Below are 17,430 nucleotides of genomic sequence, written 5' to 3'. Positions count from 1 at the left end.
ACCAAATACACAGAGTTATGGATCTATGCTGTAGCAGTATGCATTTTTCCTGAATTCCTTTGCAGTGCAAAACTCAGTTAGTCGCCCACTCTGTGTGGGAGGAGTGCAAAGAGTCTGATAAAAAATGAAGTTTAGACAACCCTCCCCCCCAACAGACAGGTCTGCATCTCCTGTGCTTCACCTACAGCATCAGGCACCAAAGCAGCAGCCACAAATCCTGCAAACTTCTTCTGCAATGTGGTGGAGCTGCTGGGACCAGCTCTCTAGGGATCCCCTGAGGGAGGCTGGGCTGGGCTTCTTGCTGCCTCTGCTCTAGCTGATACGAAGTCCTGCAGGGGCTGCTGCTAAGAGTATGGGCAGTGCGCTGATCTGTCCTGCTTTCCTCTGGTTACATTTGAAGTGATGAAGATGGCTCTGCAGACYTTCCATGCTGAACTGAGCTGTACCACTTTACAGTGAAAATTACAATGAGATAATAAATACAACTATGAAAATAACAACACCGTAAATCAAGAAGAATAGTGGAAAAGGTAAAGTGGATTATGATAGAAGACAGTAAAGTGAGTTCTGTGTATAGGTATCTGAARTGGATTGTTTAAATTATATAAAGTCATGATGTTCTAATGAGTAACATTGGTTTCTTTGTCAAGAAAATAAAGCATTTAAYCACAAATGTATTTATTTAAGTGGAAAACAAATAACAAAGCACATGAATTCAAGCAACTCAAGTTCAGGGAATTTTTGAAAACAAGTTGGATTCAGATCCTATGGCTCTGACCTGCATTGGGATTTGGATTTATTTTATTTTTTTTAATTGCTGGAACAGGTTGATGTGATGTGATCTTTTGAAAAAAGTATGCAAAAATTTGTACTAATTGAAATTAAAAAATGWGTGAAAGCCTCTTGTAATTATAATGCAAAATAAACATCAGTGCTTAACTGACATATTGTTGTATATGCACAAATTTCATTAAAAACTAACCTGTTTCAAAGAATTATTCAAAACAACTTCTAACTTTTCCTTGATATTTTTGAACCCATAGAGATCTTCGGTTTGCCTTCCAATATATACTATAGTCACTCATTTATTTTATATTTGCAGAATGCTTTTGGGCATCTATCTAAAAGGAATTTGGTATTTTTTTACTCTAATTTATAAAGCTGAAGTTRCAAGTTTCGGAAAACAACCTTGCCTATTTAGCAAGCAGTGCTTTTGCAGTCATTTTAGGTACATAAGTATTTTTCCAAATTCTAGATGGAAAGTGATTGTTAGAGAAGTGAACATACAGATTTGATACATAGCCATTTTGWGCAGACAACATTTTTTGGGGTCAGTTATGAATAGAGTTTTTGTTCCCCTTTTAGAGCCTCTATCTCTCCACTGAGAGAACTAACTCACAGAAATTGCAGGTCTGAGGGACTATTTCATTACAAACAAATCAAGAAAAAACACATTTTAGTATAGGCAACAATGGAACTTAACTTTTTATATAAAATCTTAAATAATATCATACAAATTCTTGGCAGCAGAAATAGACTCTTTTTAATCTGCTTTTAACTGAGTAATCATAGACTCTGTCATGCCTCAATTATAAACTCACTTTTTCTGCATATTGCATGACTCATTACAGAAACATTCTTGCATTCATTGCCAGTGTTTAAACACAATAACCAGCCTATTTAGAAATAAATTGCTATTGAAATAAAAATTTCTGTGTATGAATATTTCTGCATACAAATGTATCCTATCTTTTATGGATTTTCCAGAACATATGGCCATTTTGCAAGTGAGTAAAGGTATTGGACACAAAATGACCACAGATACAAAGCACTATCTCCAGTATGGTATACAGCCATCTTTGCACAGATGCAATAGATGCACAAACTTTAAACTGTAACTGATGTCACATTGACCACTGATAGAAAATGGAAACAGTATAAAAAAGACAGTGAATAGCCTAACATCATCTATGACCAGACTTTAATTTCATTCAGTTTAAATGCCTGGTTATTTTAAACATGTTTGCTGATTTTAAATTAGTTTAAATGCCAACATACTGTCTGATCCTTTGGATGGGAAAAGAGAGTGCAATCTAAGCTAAAATCAGTGACCTGACATCAATTCAGTGACGTGTGGCTTATTTTGTTTTAAAAAATAGTCTTCTTCATTTTTAGGTCTCAAGTATGTAACTTTTATTCAAGCGTCCTCATATCTAGCAGATGTTCTTTGGGGTTCATGCAGGATCTTCCATCAGATGGTGGCTCCCGTGTCAGCACCTAGGGACCAGGCAGGGACAAAGTCAAGCCAGGTCCACCTGTGCAAGGTACACGGCTGGGCACAGCTGCAATGTAGCTCAGGCATGGGCCAAGGGTGAGAGCCAGGGCCTCACCACAGCTCCCATGTGGAGGAGAACAGCCTCCAGTGAAGCTGCCCCCAGCTTTCTCACATAGCGCTTTTCACAACAGTCTGGGCCAAGGTTATACTGCTAGGTTGTTTCAGTGCTGGCCATCAGTTTGGGCAGTCAAACCCCTGGAAGGGTCCAGATACTGAAGATTTAATGGTAAATTTGTGGTCCCTCTGATTTACSGGTCATAATTAAAATAAACTATTTTCTTGCCCCAATTTCACTTCTTTCATTTTTTTTTTGAAGGATAAAAATGTGTACTTTTTAATGTGCTTGAGGATGGCAGTGTTCCTTTGTCTCAAATGCTACTTAAGTATCTGGTACTAAATGTAGGAGAACTTGTATTCCAGTCCTGTCACAGAGCTATGTGGTGAAGGAGGAGTAAGACCAGTAGAACCAGTCCATCTGAACTAAAGATTTAAATTTGAGATGGACCTGAACGMCAACATTTGAAATTTCAACATGGAGTTTGCTTTTCCACCCACAGTTCACTTTTGTTCATCTCTGTGGTTTTGATGTGGACCATTATAAATACAAGGAYTAGCTTCAGAACTTTAGCTGTAGATTTGAGTTGAGATTCAGAAATCCAAAAAATTGTGCTATGATGAGGTATAGTGTCAGTCCTTACCTAAGCACAACTTCTCTTGAATACATTATTGCTTAAGTATGAACTTCAGAAGGATGACCAAAAATAGGAATGAAGAACATCTTGGCAGTAGCTACAAATCCACTTATTTATGCAAGCAATCCTGGGGCATGATGACATTTTAAAAACAAGCATCCAGTTATATATATTTTGGGAAAAAAAGATGGAGACATACTTCAATAGACTATAAATTTGAATTATTCTCCCAGTCTTACTTTCCTAAAGTAGATATAATGATTCTGGCTCATCTATTTTATTTATTCAAGCATGGACCTCGATCAGATTTTGCTAATTGAGAAGACTTTTAGAGAATTTGTGACATTTTTGGCATTTTCTAACACTAATTTCCTTTCCTTGGGATCCTGGGAGTTTCACAAGGACTGTGCTTGCTGAGTTTCACTGGGATAGATTAAAGTGGCAACATTTTCCTTCTTCAATCCAATGTAATAGATATCTTGATGCTGCTTGGAGAAACACTAACCTGAGCCTCAAGAATGAAGTAGAGACATGCTGGCTATGCCTACACTGCATTTGAGGTTATTCCATCCATGTTCACACTGCTGGGTGCTTCCAGATTATTATAGGGATCTCCACATAYAGCAATACAGTAAAGAAAATGTCGGAAAAAGAAAACAGATCTTTTGGCTTTGAAAGGATTTTTGACTGTGTACTTGTGCAACCTTATATGTTTAAAGATGTGGAATTGTGCAAAGCAAAAGCTGCCTCCAAAGCAGCATTTTAGGAAACAATATTCATCTGGTTATATGACCGTATTCCTGGCCAGGCTCAAAATTCAGTATTATTGTTCAAGACAAAATATTTTTGCTGTCTTTACTAGCATAGGCTGTAGTCAAAACAGAGGTTCTCACAATCAGCTCCAGACACAATGCTGCCATGATTTGGTCCCCTATTGTCCTTCAGAAGCCACCCAAAACCTAGATGGTGTCTCCCAGTCCACTCTAAGGTACTCTGAAATCAGAGACCTCACAAAGATGCAGGTGTGAGCTGCCAGAGCCCCGACATGATGTTGGAAGTAGACATGCGGCATCAGCTAAGGCCAAGACCTCTAACGGAGGCTACAGGTAAGCCCTAGGCTTGTGCTGTCTGTCCTTGTGCAATGTAAGTGCAGGACTCTCAGATGAAGCAAGCAGAGCCGAGCTGGCAGCAGGGCTAGGCTGGGTCTGCCAAGTATGGGGAATATTTGTGTCCTGACACTCGTATCTCCTATGCTTGTAGGCCTATATGACAGTGTAGACTGTCTGTGGGCAGTACTAGCACTAGTTTGAAAGTATGGGTACCAAGAGTCTGGTTACTGGCTGAAGACAAGRAGTGGGCTAAGCAGATGCAGGCCATGGCTGTATGCAAAGACCTTAGGAGACTGCCTGCTTGTATCAGCCAGCGTCCCTGTGTATGTTGAATAAACTGCTCAGGTGCGTGGTGACTGCCATGAGTGTCGCAGCCTCAGCTGCGGTGGCTTGCAAGGCAAGGCCTAGCAACCCAGGGCTTGGTGCGCAGCTGGCATTGCTGGAGGAAAGTSTCTGGTGGGGTGTCTCAACTGCAGGGGAGAGATGAAGTGGAAGTGTACATATAGCTGTTGTGGTCGTGCTTGTCTGCCACCAACACTGTTTTTCGCTTGTCACTGTAGGTGCAAGGTAGATTCTGGCTCCAAAGGAGGCCAAGCACTTATGCCTTCTGGAGCTGGAGCGTGGTGTGAGAACTTCTCTTTGCCAGGCACTRCCTTAGTGGTGTGGTAGTGTAGCCAGCCCAGCAGAAAAGAGGGCTGAACATCCYACTTGTGCTGCAGAATATCCAGAGAAGCACACCACAGATGAAGGTAAGTGAGGGAGGTGCATTTGGTGGTGTGGCCCTGTAGGGAATATGTTGTCTTGGCAGCAGTGCTCTCAGAAGCAACGTGATTCACCCAGATTTCCTGATGGTCCGTATTGGTGGGCACTGCAAAGAGGATTTGCTGTTGTCTTTACTAGTTTACTTTCTTGACACCTTAGACTGTACAAAAATAAGGGACAGCRAACAGCCAGGGTTTCCAGCTTCAGGTGGGGCACAGTGTAATAAAGTGATACAGCTGAGATTATAGGACCTGTATTGCAAGATATAGTTTCAACTATACTATGTGCCTTTCACACAAGGACATGGTCATTGCATGAAAATGCAGGGACATGATTATCATAAAAACATTTCATTAGCCATAATTGCTTCCAATAGCTCATGTAAATTCATATCTAATCCACACAGTATTTTGCCACATGGAAGATCCCTCCACCAAAAGATAACACAAACTACATCTCACAGAACTGGGCAATAGCTATGTGATCTTTGCTTGAATAGAGACTACCTTTATCAACTTTAAAATGTGTCTGTAATCTCTCTTTACAAACATATAGATCTCAGCAGATGTTTTGCCTGAAGACGGTACAGCAGGGGGCCCTCTAGGGGTAATCAAGCCAAAACTCATCATATGTTTTCAGTATAAAGCTGTTACTGATATTTTAAATATCTTCCATCTTTAATTAAGTTTAACTGCCATTACTCACTCCTATTTAATGTACCAACATTACAGTTTAATTGCAGATTGATTTTCTTTCCATAACAACTAACTAGCAGTTAGTTTTATGAGTCCTCTTTTTCATCTACCTTGATAAAAGTCCATTATACAATAAAATCTGACTTAATTTCAGATGTATTCTGGTCACTGTATTTTATTTAAGATGTTAAAGGTCATCAAGTAGAGAGCTGATACTGCAACAACGAGAAACTCCAATATTAAATTAATATATAATAGGTTTGTACAGTTTAATCTCCTGACACTGGGAGATAATTTTTTCAGCATAGCATTTGCAATAGGTAGTGGATTCACTAGATGTATCAGCCCCCTCAGGAAATAAATCAAAAGCATGGCATGAATATTACTTTTAGCTTTATCTTATGATTAGAAAAAATGATCTTCCTGTCACTTTTATCAGTATCCCCTATWTATTTAGGCAGTGCTGAGGGTAAGGGTGGTAACATGATTTACATGGTAATTAATTGTTTTTGAAAGTGTTTTTGTTATCTCTTCTGTAAATGAATTAATGTATCTCTTGAGGAAGAAATTACAAAGTTACAAATATTTCCAAAAACAATAAAAAGAGMGTAAGATTATTACATTAACTATGAGATTGTCAAAAGCGTCTGTCTCTAGTCAGCCAATATTTCTCTCTCTGTTGAATACTGTACTAAATGAAAATTCAAAAGAGAAGCAACTCAGGAAGAAGAATGTTGTGAYAACATCATTGCCACTTAGCTTCGAAAAATGACATTTGCTTGGAGCTAATTTAATTCACTCCTAAGTTGAACAAAATATTTTTTTTCCATCATTCTTTTTAGAATCCAAAGGAGAAAATGCATGTTGTTCCTAGACRGTAACAACGTTGTGGGTTGTACAGTATGGCGCTGAAGCTACCTCTATGTTGTAACTCTCCAGATAGCAAGTTGAGATACGGAGCTAACTGGCTTGGGCAGTGCTGCCTGAGGCCTCTAGTTTGACAACTAGTTCTGTTGGGGCTACATCAGGAATCTCCATATCGTGTGTCTTAGACAGGCAACCGTGTACTCTTCCATCCACATGAATCTGTTGGCTCTTTAGAACTGTGTRTTCCTTTGGGCAGAATCTCTTACTYGCTTGCACAGCACTTCACGTAGTAGTGTTCTGTCCCACAGCTGAATCTCCTCTGTAGCACAGTAATATTGACAATACTAGGAACTTGAGGCAAAGTCAGCCAGTTCAGTTAGTTACTTTCAARTGTAGTATCGAACAGAAAACAAGTGGAAAAAATATGTACTTATCTCCATTCCAAATTTGCCACAGGCCAGTTTGGTTCCTGGAAAAATTCCAGCTACCCTAAGAGTTGCCCTAGCTTGTACCATAATTGCCATGTTTCCCATAGCACCAGGCGATGAGAAGTACTGAGCACCAGGCATGAGAAGTACTTAACAGCGTCTTGGCCACACCTCAGACTGCTTTCATGCTGGCTCTAACACTGAAAGACTTTTAGCAAATACTGCCAGTCTAACCAATTCTTCACTTAGTGGGAAAACCTCTTATGGTATGGGTGACCTTGGGAATATGAAAAGAAGTAGGAATACGGAAAAAAAAAAAAAAAAAAAAGGAGAAACAGGCCACACAGTATATTAATGAATTCTACAAAACAAAAATCCCTGGTTCTTTTCCTTGGTCTGGCATGAGAGTTCTTGTAAATAACTTATTTTTAGGATAAGTCTATTAATACATAGTCGCTTCAATTATTGTCTAACTCAATTAACATTTGCCAAGCACCTATAGTAATTTAGTAGGTGTTATGGCAAAAAACCACACTCCCAGTTTTCCTCATTCAACATGTAAAAACTTGAGAAAGTTTGAGCTTTACTTAATCAGGACACCTTGAATGTGATGTTTTTCCACAACATGTATTTTAAGTCATCACCTCAGCTTTCAATAAATGCCYGCATAGTTCTCCATTCTTTACAACAATCCCCTTTCCATTTCCTAAAGAGTCACCATTCTCACTCCTTTGTTTCCCTGAATGTAATCTGGCTAATGTGCCATTCTGAAATCTGATTTATTATTTTTTGTTAAGTACTTGAGAAAACAGGAGGGGAAATGAGTTTGAGCAAACTTTCTGTTTGTCAGTGGCTAGATATAGTGTCTGCATGCTGTCACAGCCTGAGTGCAAATTATTGTGTGCAGCTGTAGCACTTTTAAAAAAGTTCTGGTGAGCCTGAAGTTTTCATCTTTAATTTTTATCCAGCTCTTCTATCTTAACAAATGATACATCACAAGTAAAATTTCTTAGCTCTCATTAAGTTGTTTTTAGGACATGATACACATGTATCTAGATCTTATATGAATTTTATACAAATGGAGATGGTTACGGTTGAATCACTGCATATACTTCTTCTTTTAATAACCGTCATATAAGCATGAGCTACATTGAATGAAAAGTCATATTAAATCATCTGCATAGTGAAGAAAAAGTTCTTTAGTTGCTTCATTCCTGAAAATAGATGCCTCATTAATCACTGATAAACTGCAATGCAAGGTAGGTTGAAATGGAAAAACTGACAGTCATGAGGTGGAACAAAATACGYCCTGGAAAAATGAACTGACCTACTATCGTGATAGCTCACCAGATAGCTAACCAATTGGAACCTTATTCTTTGAACCTTGTGAAAGGTGGAGGAAGCAGATACTAGAAGTAAATATAGACAGAGAGGTGCAGAAAGAACATACAAAAATACAGGCCTGGAAGTGGAAAGACATGGGCACATCCCATGTTATCTGAGTTATAAGAACATGGACGATTCAGTTGGTAAATAAGTGTTTAGTCTTTATTTTTTCAAATTGAGATAACCTACGAAATTCACTTGCTGTCCCAAATTGATTCTGAGGACAATTTCATGTCTGTTATGCCTAGTCATCATCAAACTGTGAGCTAAGTATTTTCCAGGTAGTGGCAGCTGATTGCAAATGTGACTGATAAGCAGATCAATGTTTGCATGGAGAATGGAGAGTAATTAAGCATTCACTTACAGATAATATTTTAAGCAAGAATATACTGTTTTGTGTTCCTTGAAATATCTCTTTGTGTATGTCAACACCACTATGTCTGGAAGTAGAGGAAACTGTGTTAAATTGCTAGGCATACAAGTTTGAAGGAAATGTTATATTACAGTTTATACTACTCAGTGTGAACGAAGGAAATGTTGTATACACAAATCAACTTTAAGTTTGTCTGATTCCAAAGAAGAACATATCACAGATAAGAAAATGGAATTTTTTGACTTTAAAAGCAACTCATCAAAAAAATTTCTGTCTGTCTATATGGTAGTAAGAACTTCCTGGAATTTCAGAAGAAATGTCAGGCAGACTAACCTGAGAATTGAAAAAAAAGTAAGCATTAGGGATAATCTTCAGAGGTTGTAAAACGTAATTTGCATGCTAAATTCTTTACAGTAGCATTTAGGTACTGGCATTAGTCATACCATATCCAGATATTTCATGCCAGGATGATTCATATATGACAAAGAATGAATTGGAATCTGCCTCAATTTATGTAACTTGTGCAAAAGCATTGACTTAAGTGAAGTCTCATAGCACAAGTTGGCTCATCCAGCATCTGTCAAGCTCTCCCTTAAATGTCTGAGCAAGACTGATATTTTCATTTGCTTCCCCAATAAATACCATAAAAACTACTTTCTATACAACTAATTTGGTCCAACTTGATACATTTGTAGAAAGAAATACAGCAATATTCAGGGAAGTGTATTTAAAGATTGTTAGGTATATTAATGTATAATTTAAAGGTTTAAAAATGACTTAAACTGAGTGTGTGCTGTCTTTTTTCTTTCTCCATCAAGAGGTTGCTAAATTGTGAACACAAGCTACCTGTTGACATGAGGCAAACATACATTGTAGTCCTGTGATGGTACAGCTAAAAGGTTTATGGTTTGGAGGAGCATCAGCAGCTTTGTCTGATAAATTCTTTTTATAAAAACAGGCCATTAGCCATTTGTCAAAAATTCTCGGACTCCCAGTCCTGAAACCTCAGACAAAAGGTCCTTGTGCATTTATAATAAAATTAATGTATTTAAGATAAAGCAGATTTACTGCTTACATACAACACAGAGGAATATGCCTGCACAACTCCTCCTCCAACCCTTTTCAGGATGCACAATGCAGAGAAAATGCACATATTTCTCTCTGTGAAATCTAAGTCAGAAATATGGATATCCTACTACAATTAAAAACAACTTGACTCCCAGATATCTCCTCTAATAATAATAAAACATAAATGAAGAAAACATATGTATTACAAGAATTCACCAGATTAAATCATYCTCCCCTTCCCTTTTTGTGCAATTCAAGGGCACTGCTAACATCGGATTTTGTTGCCTGGTTGCACCACATACATCCATATATGGATGACAGAAAAGATGAAATAGAAGATTAAACCACATTTTTTGCATCTTACTTTTTGTAGTCTGTGCCAGTGCAAGTTTGTATATCATTGCYCCTTTGAACATTGCAATGCAAGCAGTTTTAGGAGGAACCTTCTGGCACTTTTATTGGCAAACCACGTTGTCATTTCTTTATCCCCAAATTTTTGTGGTTGGACCAAACTTTGCAACAGAGCTGTCTGTACTGGCTTTTGTTACATTACATAACAGAGAAACTTTGTTCTGATTCATTATGTTTGGAATGTGTGGGATAAAAAACCTCGTATTATGGACAAGTTTAACAACAGGATATTAGGATCTTTGGTGCTTTCAGAAGTGGATTCACTATATTGTTATTAGAGGTTGCTCTTTGCAAGGCTGCCAGTGCATGTATTAATGAGATGTTTTGAACTGGAAAAAGTCACAACCTCTTCCCTGCCTGGATGATGGAACAAACATGATCTCAGGGTCTTCTACCTTTTGTTTTATCTTTCCATTTTTTGTAAGATCTGAGACTGTCATGCCTCTGAGTGGACTGCTTCCACAGAGGGCGGCTCATAGCTGTTCTTCCTGGACTGTGAGGATCATGGGGAATGGTTCATGTGATTTCCACATTAGGAGGCAGCAGGAGAAGGTAATTTCCTTGACTTTTACAACTTTAAAATTAGGTTCTTGCTTTCCTCCTTACACACTTGTAATCCTCTCTGGCTGTGACATTAGGCTTTGGCCTCTGTTGTTTTCTTGCTGTAACTCTTAATACTGCCCCAGGAGCGTAACTCTGCTTTGCCCAACACATTATGGCAAATCCTTCYGGCTGTAAGCTGCTTTCTCCTCTACATAGTGACAATGGCAATATGCACAGATGAGGATTCAGAGGATAGGTCCGTAAGAGTACGCTCAGAAGTATGTCTGGCGTTGGATATATCACCCTGGTTCAAATACTCTTATCTTCACTTCAGTGAGTAGGCAGACTACAGTGTCTCATTGTTTATCTGAGCAAGTGAGTAGGTGGCAAATAACCTAGCAACAAGCTAAGATTTGGACTGCATGCTTGGCCAGCCAGAGTTACACTAGCAGAGGCACATCCCCCCAACCAAAGGACAGATGCTTCCTGGCTTACACATAAGCAACAGGCTTATCTCTGTCAGGGCACGTGTGCAGCCCACAAGAGATACAAAATTTATTACTGTCTTCTCAAAAAACAAGACTGCTTTGTGCAGTGAAGGAGTGTTAGATATTTGAAGTGCAATTTTCAGGCTCTTCTCCACTTGGATATATATATATATGTCAATAAAGAGGATTTTCAGTGGTGTAAACCTCTCATTTGCCGTAAAGAGTCTTTAGAACCTCAGGSCCAAATGTCAGCAGTGTTGCTTGGTGAACAAAAAGGTACTTCTTCTGTTTTCTTCTGAATTTACTATCCTGCTTGTTCCATGTAGCAAGATTTGTTCTCTCTATATTAGCAACTGTTACACTGTATGATGACTGCCAGGCCTATTTCAAGCTATGTGAAATGTTTTCTATTTGAATATTCTATAATATACTTTAGGATAAGAAATACTTCAAATAGAAAATACTATTAAATTAAATGCTTGGGTCAGTGATGACTTATAATGGATCTCCCTCAAACTATCCAGATTTAATTTCTTTGATATCTTCATTGTAATAAGCCTAGCAGTCCTCAAATTATACACAAAATTTTCTAGTCAAGCCTTTTAATTTTAATGTAATAAACACGGAAAAGGTATTTTTTACATTGAATATACATATGAAAATAATATAAAATTTAATTACATATTGCAAAACATCAACAAAAGAGCGAATTTTAATTTTTGCCTCTTTGACAACTTCTCTCTCCTTTGCTACAAATATTTCTGTATTGAATTGATATTTGGAAAAACATCTTCATAAAATATAAAATACAACGCTATAAATGAAGAAAGCAATATTTTACGGTGAATAAGATAAATCTGTTACTTTAGGTATGCCTCATATTGTAATAATAAAAAGAGTCAATATTATCCAGTTATCTTTCACTTATTTTGTTACTTCCAATTATTGATACCTTTGCACTGTTTTGTAATACAGAATTTAAGTGAAAATTTTCTGACTTTCAAATCTTAAGGAATAGCTTACTTAGCCAAGCTTGTAAGAGCAATTTGTAAAATCAAAAACTCATCTCTTTTCTGGAATGAATAAAACCCCACTTCRTTAAACTGCAGTTGGTTATTATTTTAAAATTGAAAGCAGTAAAAAAAACAGCGTAGCTATACAAACAACATATTGGGAAAACTTGTGTTTCAAGGTCATTAAACCTTTGTTCTTTTAACTTTTAATTAAAGATGTGATGGTACTAGAATGCTGCCTACCTCCTTTCGGGGCTTCTGAAATCCTCTGACAGTTCACAGAAGTGTTCCTGGCAAGAAAAAGTGCAATATAAGGCAAAGTTTAGTCCTTTATCACAAAAAGCTGATCTTGGATTTTTCATCTGCTTTTAATGCAGTATGACATGTACTTTGGTTTCCATTCCTAGGAGTAAAACTATTTTAAATCCCATGATCTATATATACAAATTAATATTAATGATTTATTAAGTAACATCAGCTGTTCAACACTGAAAAAAGATAGAACAGATCTTTCTGCTTTTTCCAACAAACTTTCAGAGGAAGGCTCTGAACCTTTTTCAAACCCAGCACCATAAATATTTCACCAAAATATGTTGATTACAGATATTCATGCCAAAATCAAAGTCAAGTATTCATGCATAGCTTTRGATTTCTCAGGAAATTGCTTTCAGCATTGGATTTGGTCATTAGCTGTGCAGTCTGTCCAGGATCAAAATCCAATCACATTCGCTATCATTTCTACCTTTTCTTATGCATAGCTCCCTTCAAGCAATAGATTAAACGTATATCCTTACAAACACCCTCTTAAAATAAAAGGGACTATTTTTGGTATTATTGGTTACCTGACATTACATTAGTATACCTATAGCAGTATACATTTATATGATAAATGGACATATGAATATGATTTATCATTTATATGATAAAAGGACATATTCATATGTCTATATTCATCATGACAATTTCCTATGTAAACAGTGACTCTTTTTCAGAAGAAAGGCATAATGTGACCATACCGTACAATGGAATAAGCAGGACTAACATAAGTAAATGGCAAGCAATTTTATTCAATGCATAATAAGAAGTTTTCGATACATTTGTACTGATACATGTTGCACAACTCCTGACCTTCATCTCTCGGGAAATATGTTTTAATAGCCTGTCCCTCAGCTACTTGTTACTGAACTGAATGCTGCTGCTGTCTTTTCCAAGGTGTTTTGCTTCATAAATCTTCTGAAACCATGGAGATATGAATAGCATAAACAGTAAAAATAATAACATTTGTTTAAAAAATCTTATAAATCTTGTTGAGTTGGACATAATTTTCCATACATTTTTTAATGAAAATATTTTAGCAATGCTTTGTTGCTTATTATGAAGACCAAATACCACAAGCTGTGATGTGGGACAATAAAAAGCTACTTTTCCTGCTTATATAGTATACTTGAATAAMAAATACAAGTCCTGCTGAGTCTTCATGAAAGCTCTAAGCAGCACTCTAATTGGCCTAATAGCTAATATTTTTGTAACCGTTTGTGGAAAATCTTGCACTAATGCTGGTTGAATTCCCTGCTCCCCCTGCTCTAGCCCATCTACAACATAGCATGTAAAAAATTTACCTAGGTCAACAATAGGCCTCGCATAACCTATGTATTTTTTTGCATCTGATCTACGTTCATATTGCTTGACCCCCATCTTCTCTCATGCCCACTTCTACTAATTTCATCCATAAGGTTCTCTTCTTCGCCACTAGCTATGCATGTGATGCCCATCTTATTCTGGTCTGTTCTGCCAGAAGCCTCTCTTCAGGTAAAAGTCATGTATATTCACTGTCTGTATTTAGTGTGTACTTGAAAGGTCACTGTATTGGAGTTACCATGATACCTGAGTCCCTACTTTAAGAAAATGTACTGACAGTATTGATCTAGACCTTTTCCCCCCATTCTCCAGCCTCTCACTTCTTCATCCTGATCCCTATCACTGAAAATGTGGTTTTCTTACTTAGCACTGCAACTGCAGTAGGATGCTGTATTGAGCATTTTGAGAATGCAGCTGCACAAGCACAGAGATAAGCATTGCCCTGGCCCAGTAGTCAGTCTTCACCTATAACAATTATACAACTCTAATAAATACTCATCAAAATCCAGGCAAACTGGATTTATAGTTCCTCTAAATGTTGAAATAAAATGATTTTCTTCTCTGCTGGTCATTATGAGCTGTTAGGGAGAAGTTTCATTCACAGGTAGTGATAATTTTATACTCTCTTCTAAATGGGCACTAGAACTAGATGAATTATTTGGATACAATCCAGTCAGAACAATCCAAGCCTTTTCTGATGTGCAGCTCATTTTCTGCATTCCCTCATTTTGGCAACTAAAGATAATCATTCCTGAAACTCACAGTCAAAAAATAACAGTCATGAAAGACTTGGTCATTCTCTCACCAGAAGATTATGTTAGGAGAATCAAAATAGCATTGGATTTGAAAGATTAAATGAAGCTTTAGACAAGAGGATGACCAGATTTAAATAACTCAACTTGATTCTAACTAAACGCCTTATCACTTTCTCTTGCTGGTTTGTACTTTGTTTATTAAAGTGTTTGTTTGAAGATTAGTGCTTTTGTTACAGGGAAACTCTTCCATTATGGATAAAGCAGCATGACCAAAACCAACAGAATAAAATCAAATACAGCAAACACACAAAAAAAATCACGTGTTAATGAAATTTTCCATTGTGCACAGAATTCGTGAACAAAAACCAAATATAAAACATTCAGAATGCTAGAATTCAGTGAAAAGTTTTCTGTCTAAAAATCCCAATGACAAAAAGTATGAAGCACACTGAAAAGCCAGTTTGCAAATCAAAAGCAAATCCGACATTTAAAAATGCCTTTGCAACATTGCAGTGCTCTCTGTATACATGGTTGTTTAGGAAAGACAAAAACTGGGGACATTTAATGATCTGTCTACACTAAAATTAAATATATCAGTGACCAGTAATGCTTAAAATACAGCTATAACCTGTTTATACTGCATGACTTTGAATATTTAAAGGGAAAGCTTTTTAATACTGGTTCCCTTACATACTGTCATAAACCTTTTGAAGAAGGAAGTATGTCTGGTGTTTGAAGCATAGGACTCTGACTCAGAAGAAGTAGACTATGCTCCCTGCACTGCTAACCACTGGCTATGCAGCTTCCTCATCTCTAAATTGGGAAATAGTACTTGAGTTGTCACAGGTAATATGAGACAAGTCACTACTGTTTATAATATTATAATTGTAATAATCAGAAGACAGACACCAGAGGAGTGCCTCTCTCAAATCTGTGAGAAGAAAGTCACTTGAATGTTTCAAGTTCTGGTAACTTATCCTAAGATAAAGTGGAATTTCTGTGCTGTGCTGGTGAAGGCTTAAAGAGATGCAAAATAGCAGCGGTTGCATTTGTTAAGCACAGCCACCTAAAGGTCACCAGAGCTCAAAAGTGAAACTATGATCTCATAGCTGTTCTTGCCCTTCCCTGTTCACACCCTTTCCACGTTTATGCCTGTTACACTGGAAAGTATTAATGGCTTCCATCTTCCATATATAGACAACCATGTATCTTGTAATGTGTAGGCTAACTATACCCCATAAGGTCTTGATGTAGGAAACAAAGGGAGGCCACTGCCCAACTGACTATATCAAAAGACTGATCAGAATCTCAGCTCGAGATGGTAGAGGTTTTCCCTGCAACTGGAAAATGCAGTCGGTACAAGGCTGACTCAGGCTAAGAGACCAAAAGCTTACAAGTGCATGTGGGGCAATAAAACCGTGGGGGGGGGGGGGAGGAGGAGAAAAAAGAAAAACAACAGCAGGGAACTCATATGCTGAGATGTGAGTAAGGCAGAGAGTATTGTACAGTACTTACTGTACAATAAAATTCCTTTTTAAATGTAAAATTAAAACAACTTCTATTTGTTTTTGATTGAGCTCTGAGAAATTGAGCTGGGTGTTTATTCAGTTTAGGAAGTTAGGAACGCACCAAAGAATTGTTGACATACACACTCAGTTTTTGTAAATGTAATCAAGGTTCGTAACAGATGCAACCTGGGAAAGCTCTGACTACTAGATAACCATCTGGGCTTCACAGATTGCTGGAAACATCACAATAAGGACAAGTCCAATGCCTACTTCGCCACGCTAGTGCCCTGCAGGGCCACGCTGCTGTTGCCAGAGCTCTGGATTGTATACAGCGACTGTTAATACTGGAAGAGTTGCCCCTCTCAGTTGTGACAGCAGCTGCTAAAACTAACTTCACAGCCTCTCCCCTTTCCCTGTTATCCCACCATTTTTAATTCTCATCAGACAACAAAGATGATGATAGCACATCTTAGCCCCTACTTAGCGCAGTTCACTTCCAGTATGAAGGTATCATTGGCTTTACTTTATAGCAAACTGCTGGTATGCCACTGCACAAAATATAGAACATACACTTCTACATAATTAAAAAAACATTTCTACCACTTCTGTTTATGCTAACACTCAGGAATCTTCCTCATATCAAAACTTACATAATAAAAAATAGCTGGCTTACAACACTGAGTCCGTAATAAGTGACAAAGATGTGGAATGAGAACAGCTGAGTACTCCATTTCTGTTTTCCATGTAAGCAAGCTTTGCAGGTTACTTATCTGTTTTTACCTATTGAAGCTATACTGAGCAATCAGCAAAAAGTAATATACATGACATATCCATAACTACCAAAACACGTGAAACTGTCTTTTACAGTCAACATATTACAACATTTGCTATTGAGAAGCAGCAAATGTTTTAGTGTACTTAAAACAGCAGTTTTGGCGTGGGTTGAGTATGGAATCCTTTGCTTCCCTCTAAAACCTTGCATGTCTGGCGTATGATTTTTCAGTAGCCACTATTTCGGCTGAACAATGTCATTTACGGGCTGTGTCATTTTATTGCTTAGGGAAATTTCCTTTACCACGGCTGAGCTCAGTATAGACACCCTCCAACGAATAGTACTTCTTCAGACAGCTCTTGGGTTTTCTGCYCACTTTGGGCTCCAAAACTACTGCCCTGCCAGAGCGTGTCCCCACCAGAGCTGGGGGCGAGCTCCGCAAAGCTAAAATAAGACGCCTGAGGCCGAGTTCCCAGCTCCCATCGGTTTCGGTGACCCTGTTACTGGRGGGTTTTATGAACAGCTGGGCGCCCACGTCCGGCCGCCGCCTGAACCCTGTGAGCAACCCGCGAAGCCGTCACTCCCTC

General features: G+C 37.9%; 1 protein-coding gene across 1 annotated transcript in view; it reads left to right on the top strand.

Moving 5' to 3' along the window:
- The first annotated feature begins 4,072 nt into the window (after positions 1-4,072).
- Positions 4,073-17,430, top strand: part of PDCD6IP (programmed cell death 6 interacting protein) — a 45,439-nt gene continuing 32,081 nt past the window's right edge. Inside the window, exon 1 of the mRNA XM_085304366.1 lies at positions 4,073-4,133. Coding sequence (XP_085160492.1) covers positions 4,073-4,133 — 61 coding nt within the window. The remainder of the gene's footprint in view (positions 4,134-17,430) is intronic.

Source organism: Rhea americana, unplaced genomic scaffold, assembly GCF_003343005.1.
Source record: "Rhea americana isolate MKP2758 unplaced genomic scaffold, rheAme1 scaffold_100, whole genome shotgun sequence".
NCBI lineage: Eukaryota > Metazoa > Chordata > Aves > Rheiformes > Rheidae > Rhea > Rhea americana.
Note: the sequence above shows the minus strand (reverse complement) of the source record. Positions and strands in the feature narration are given on the sequence as shown.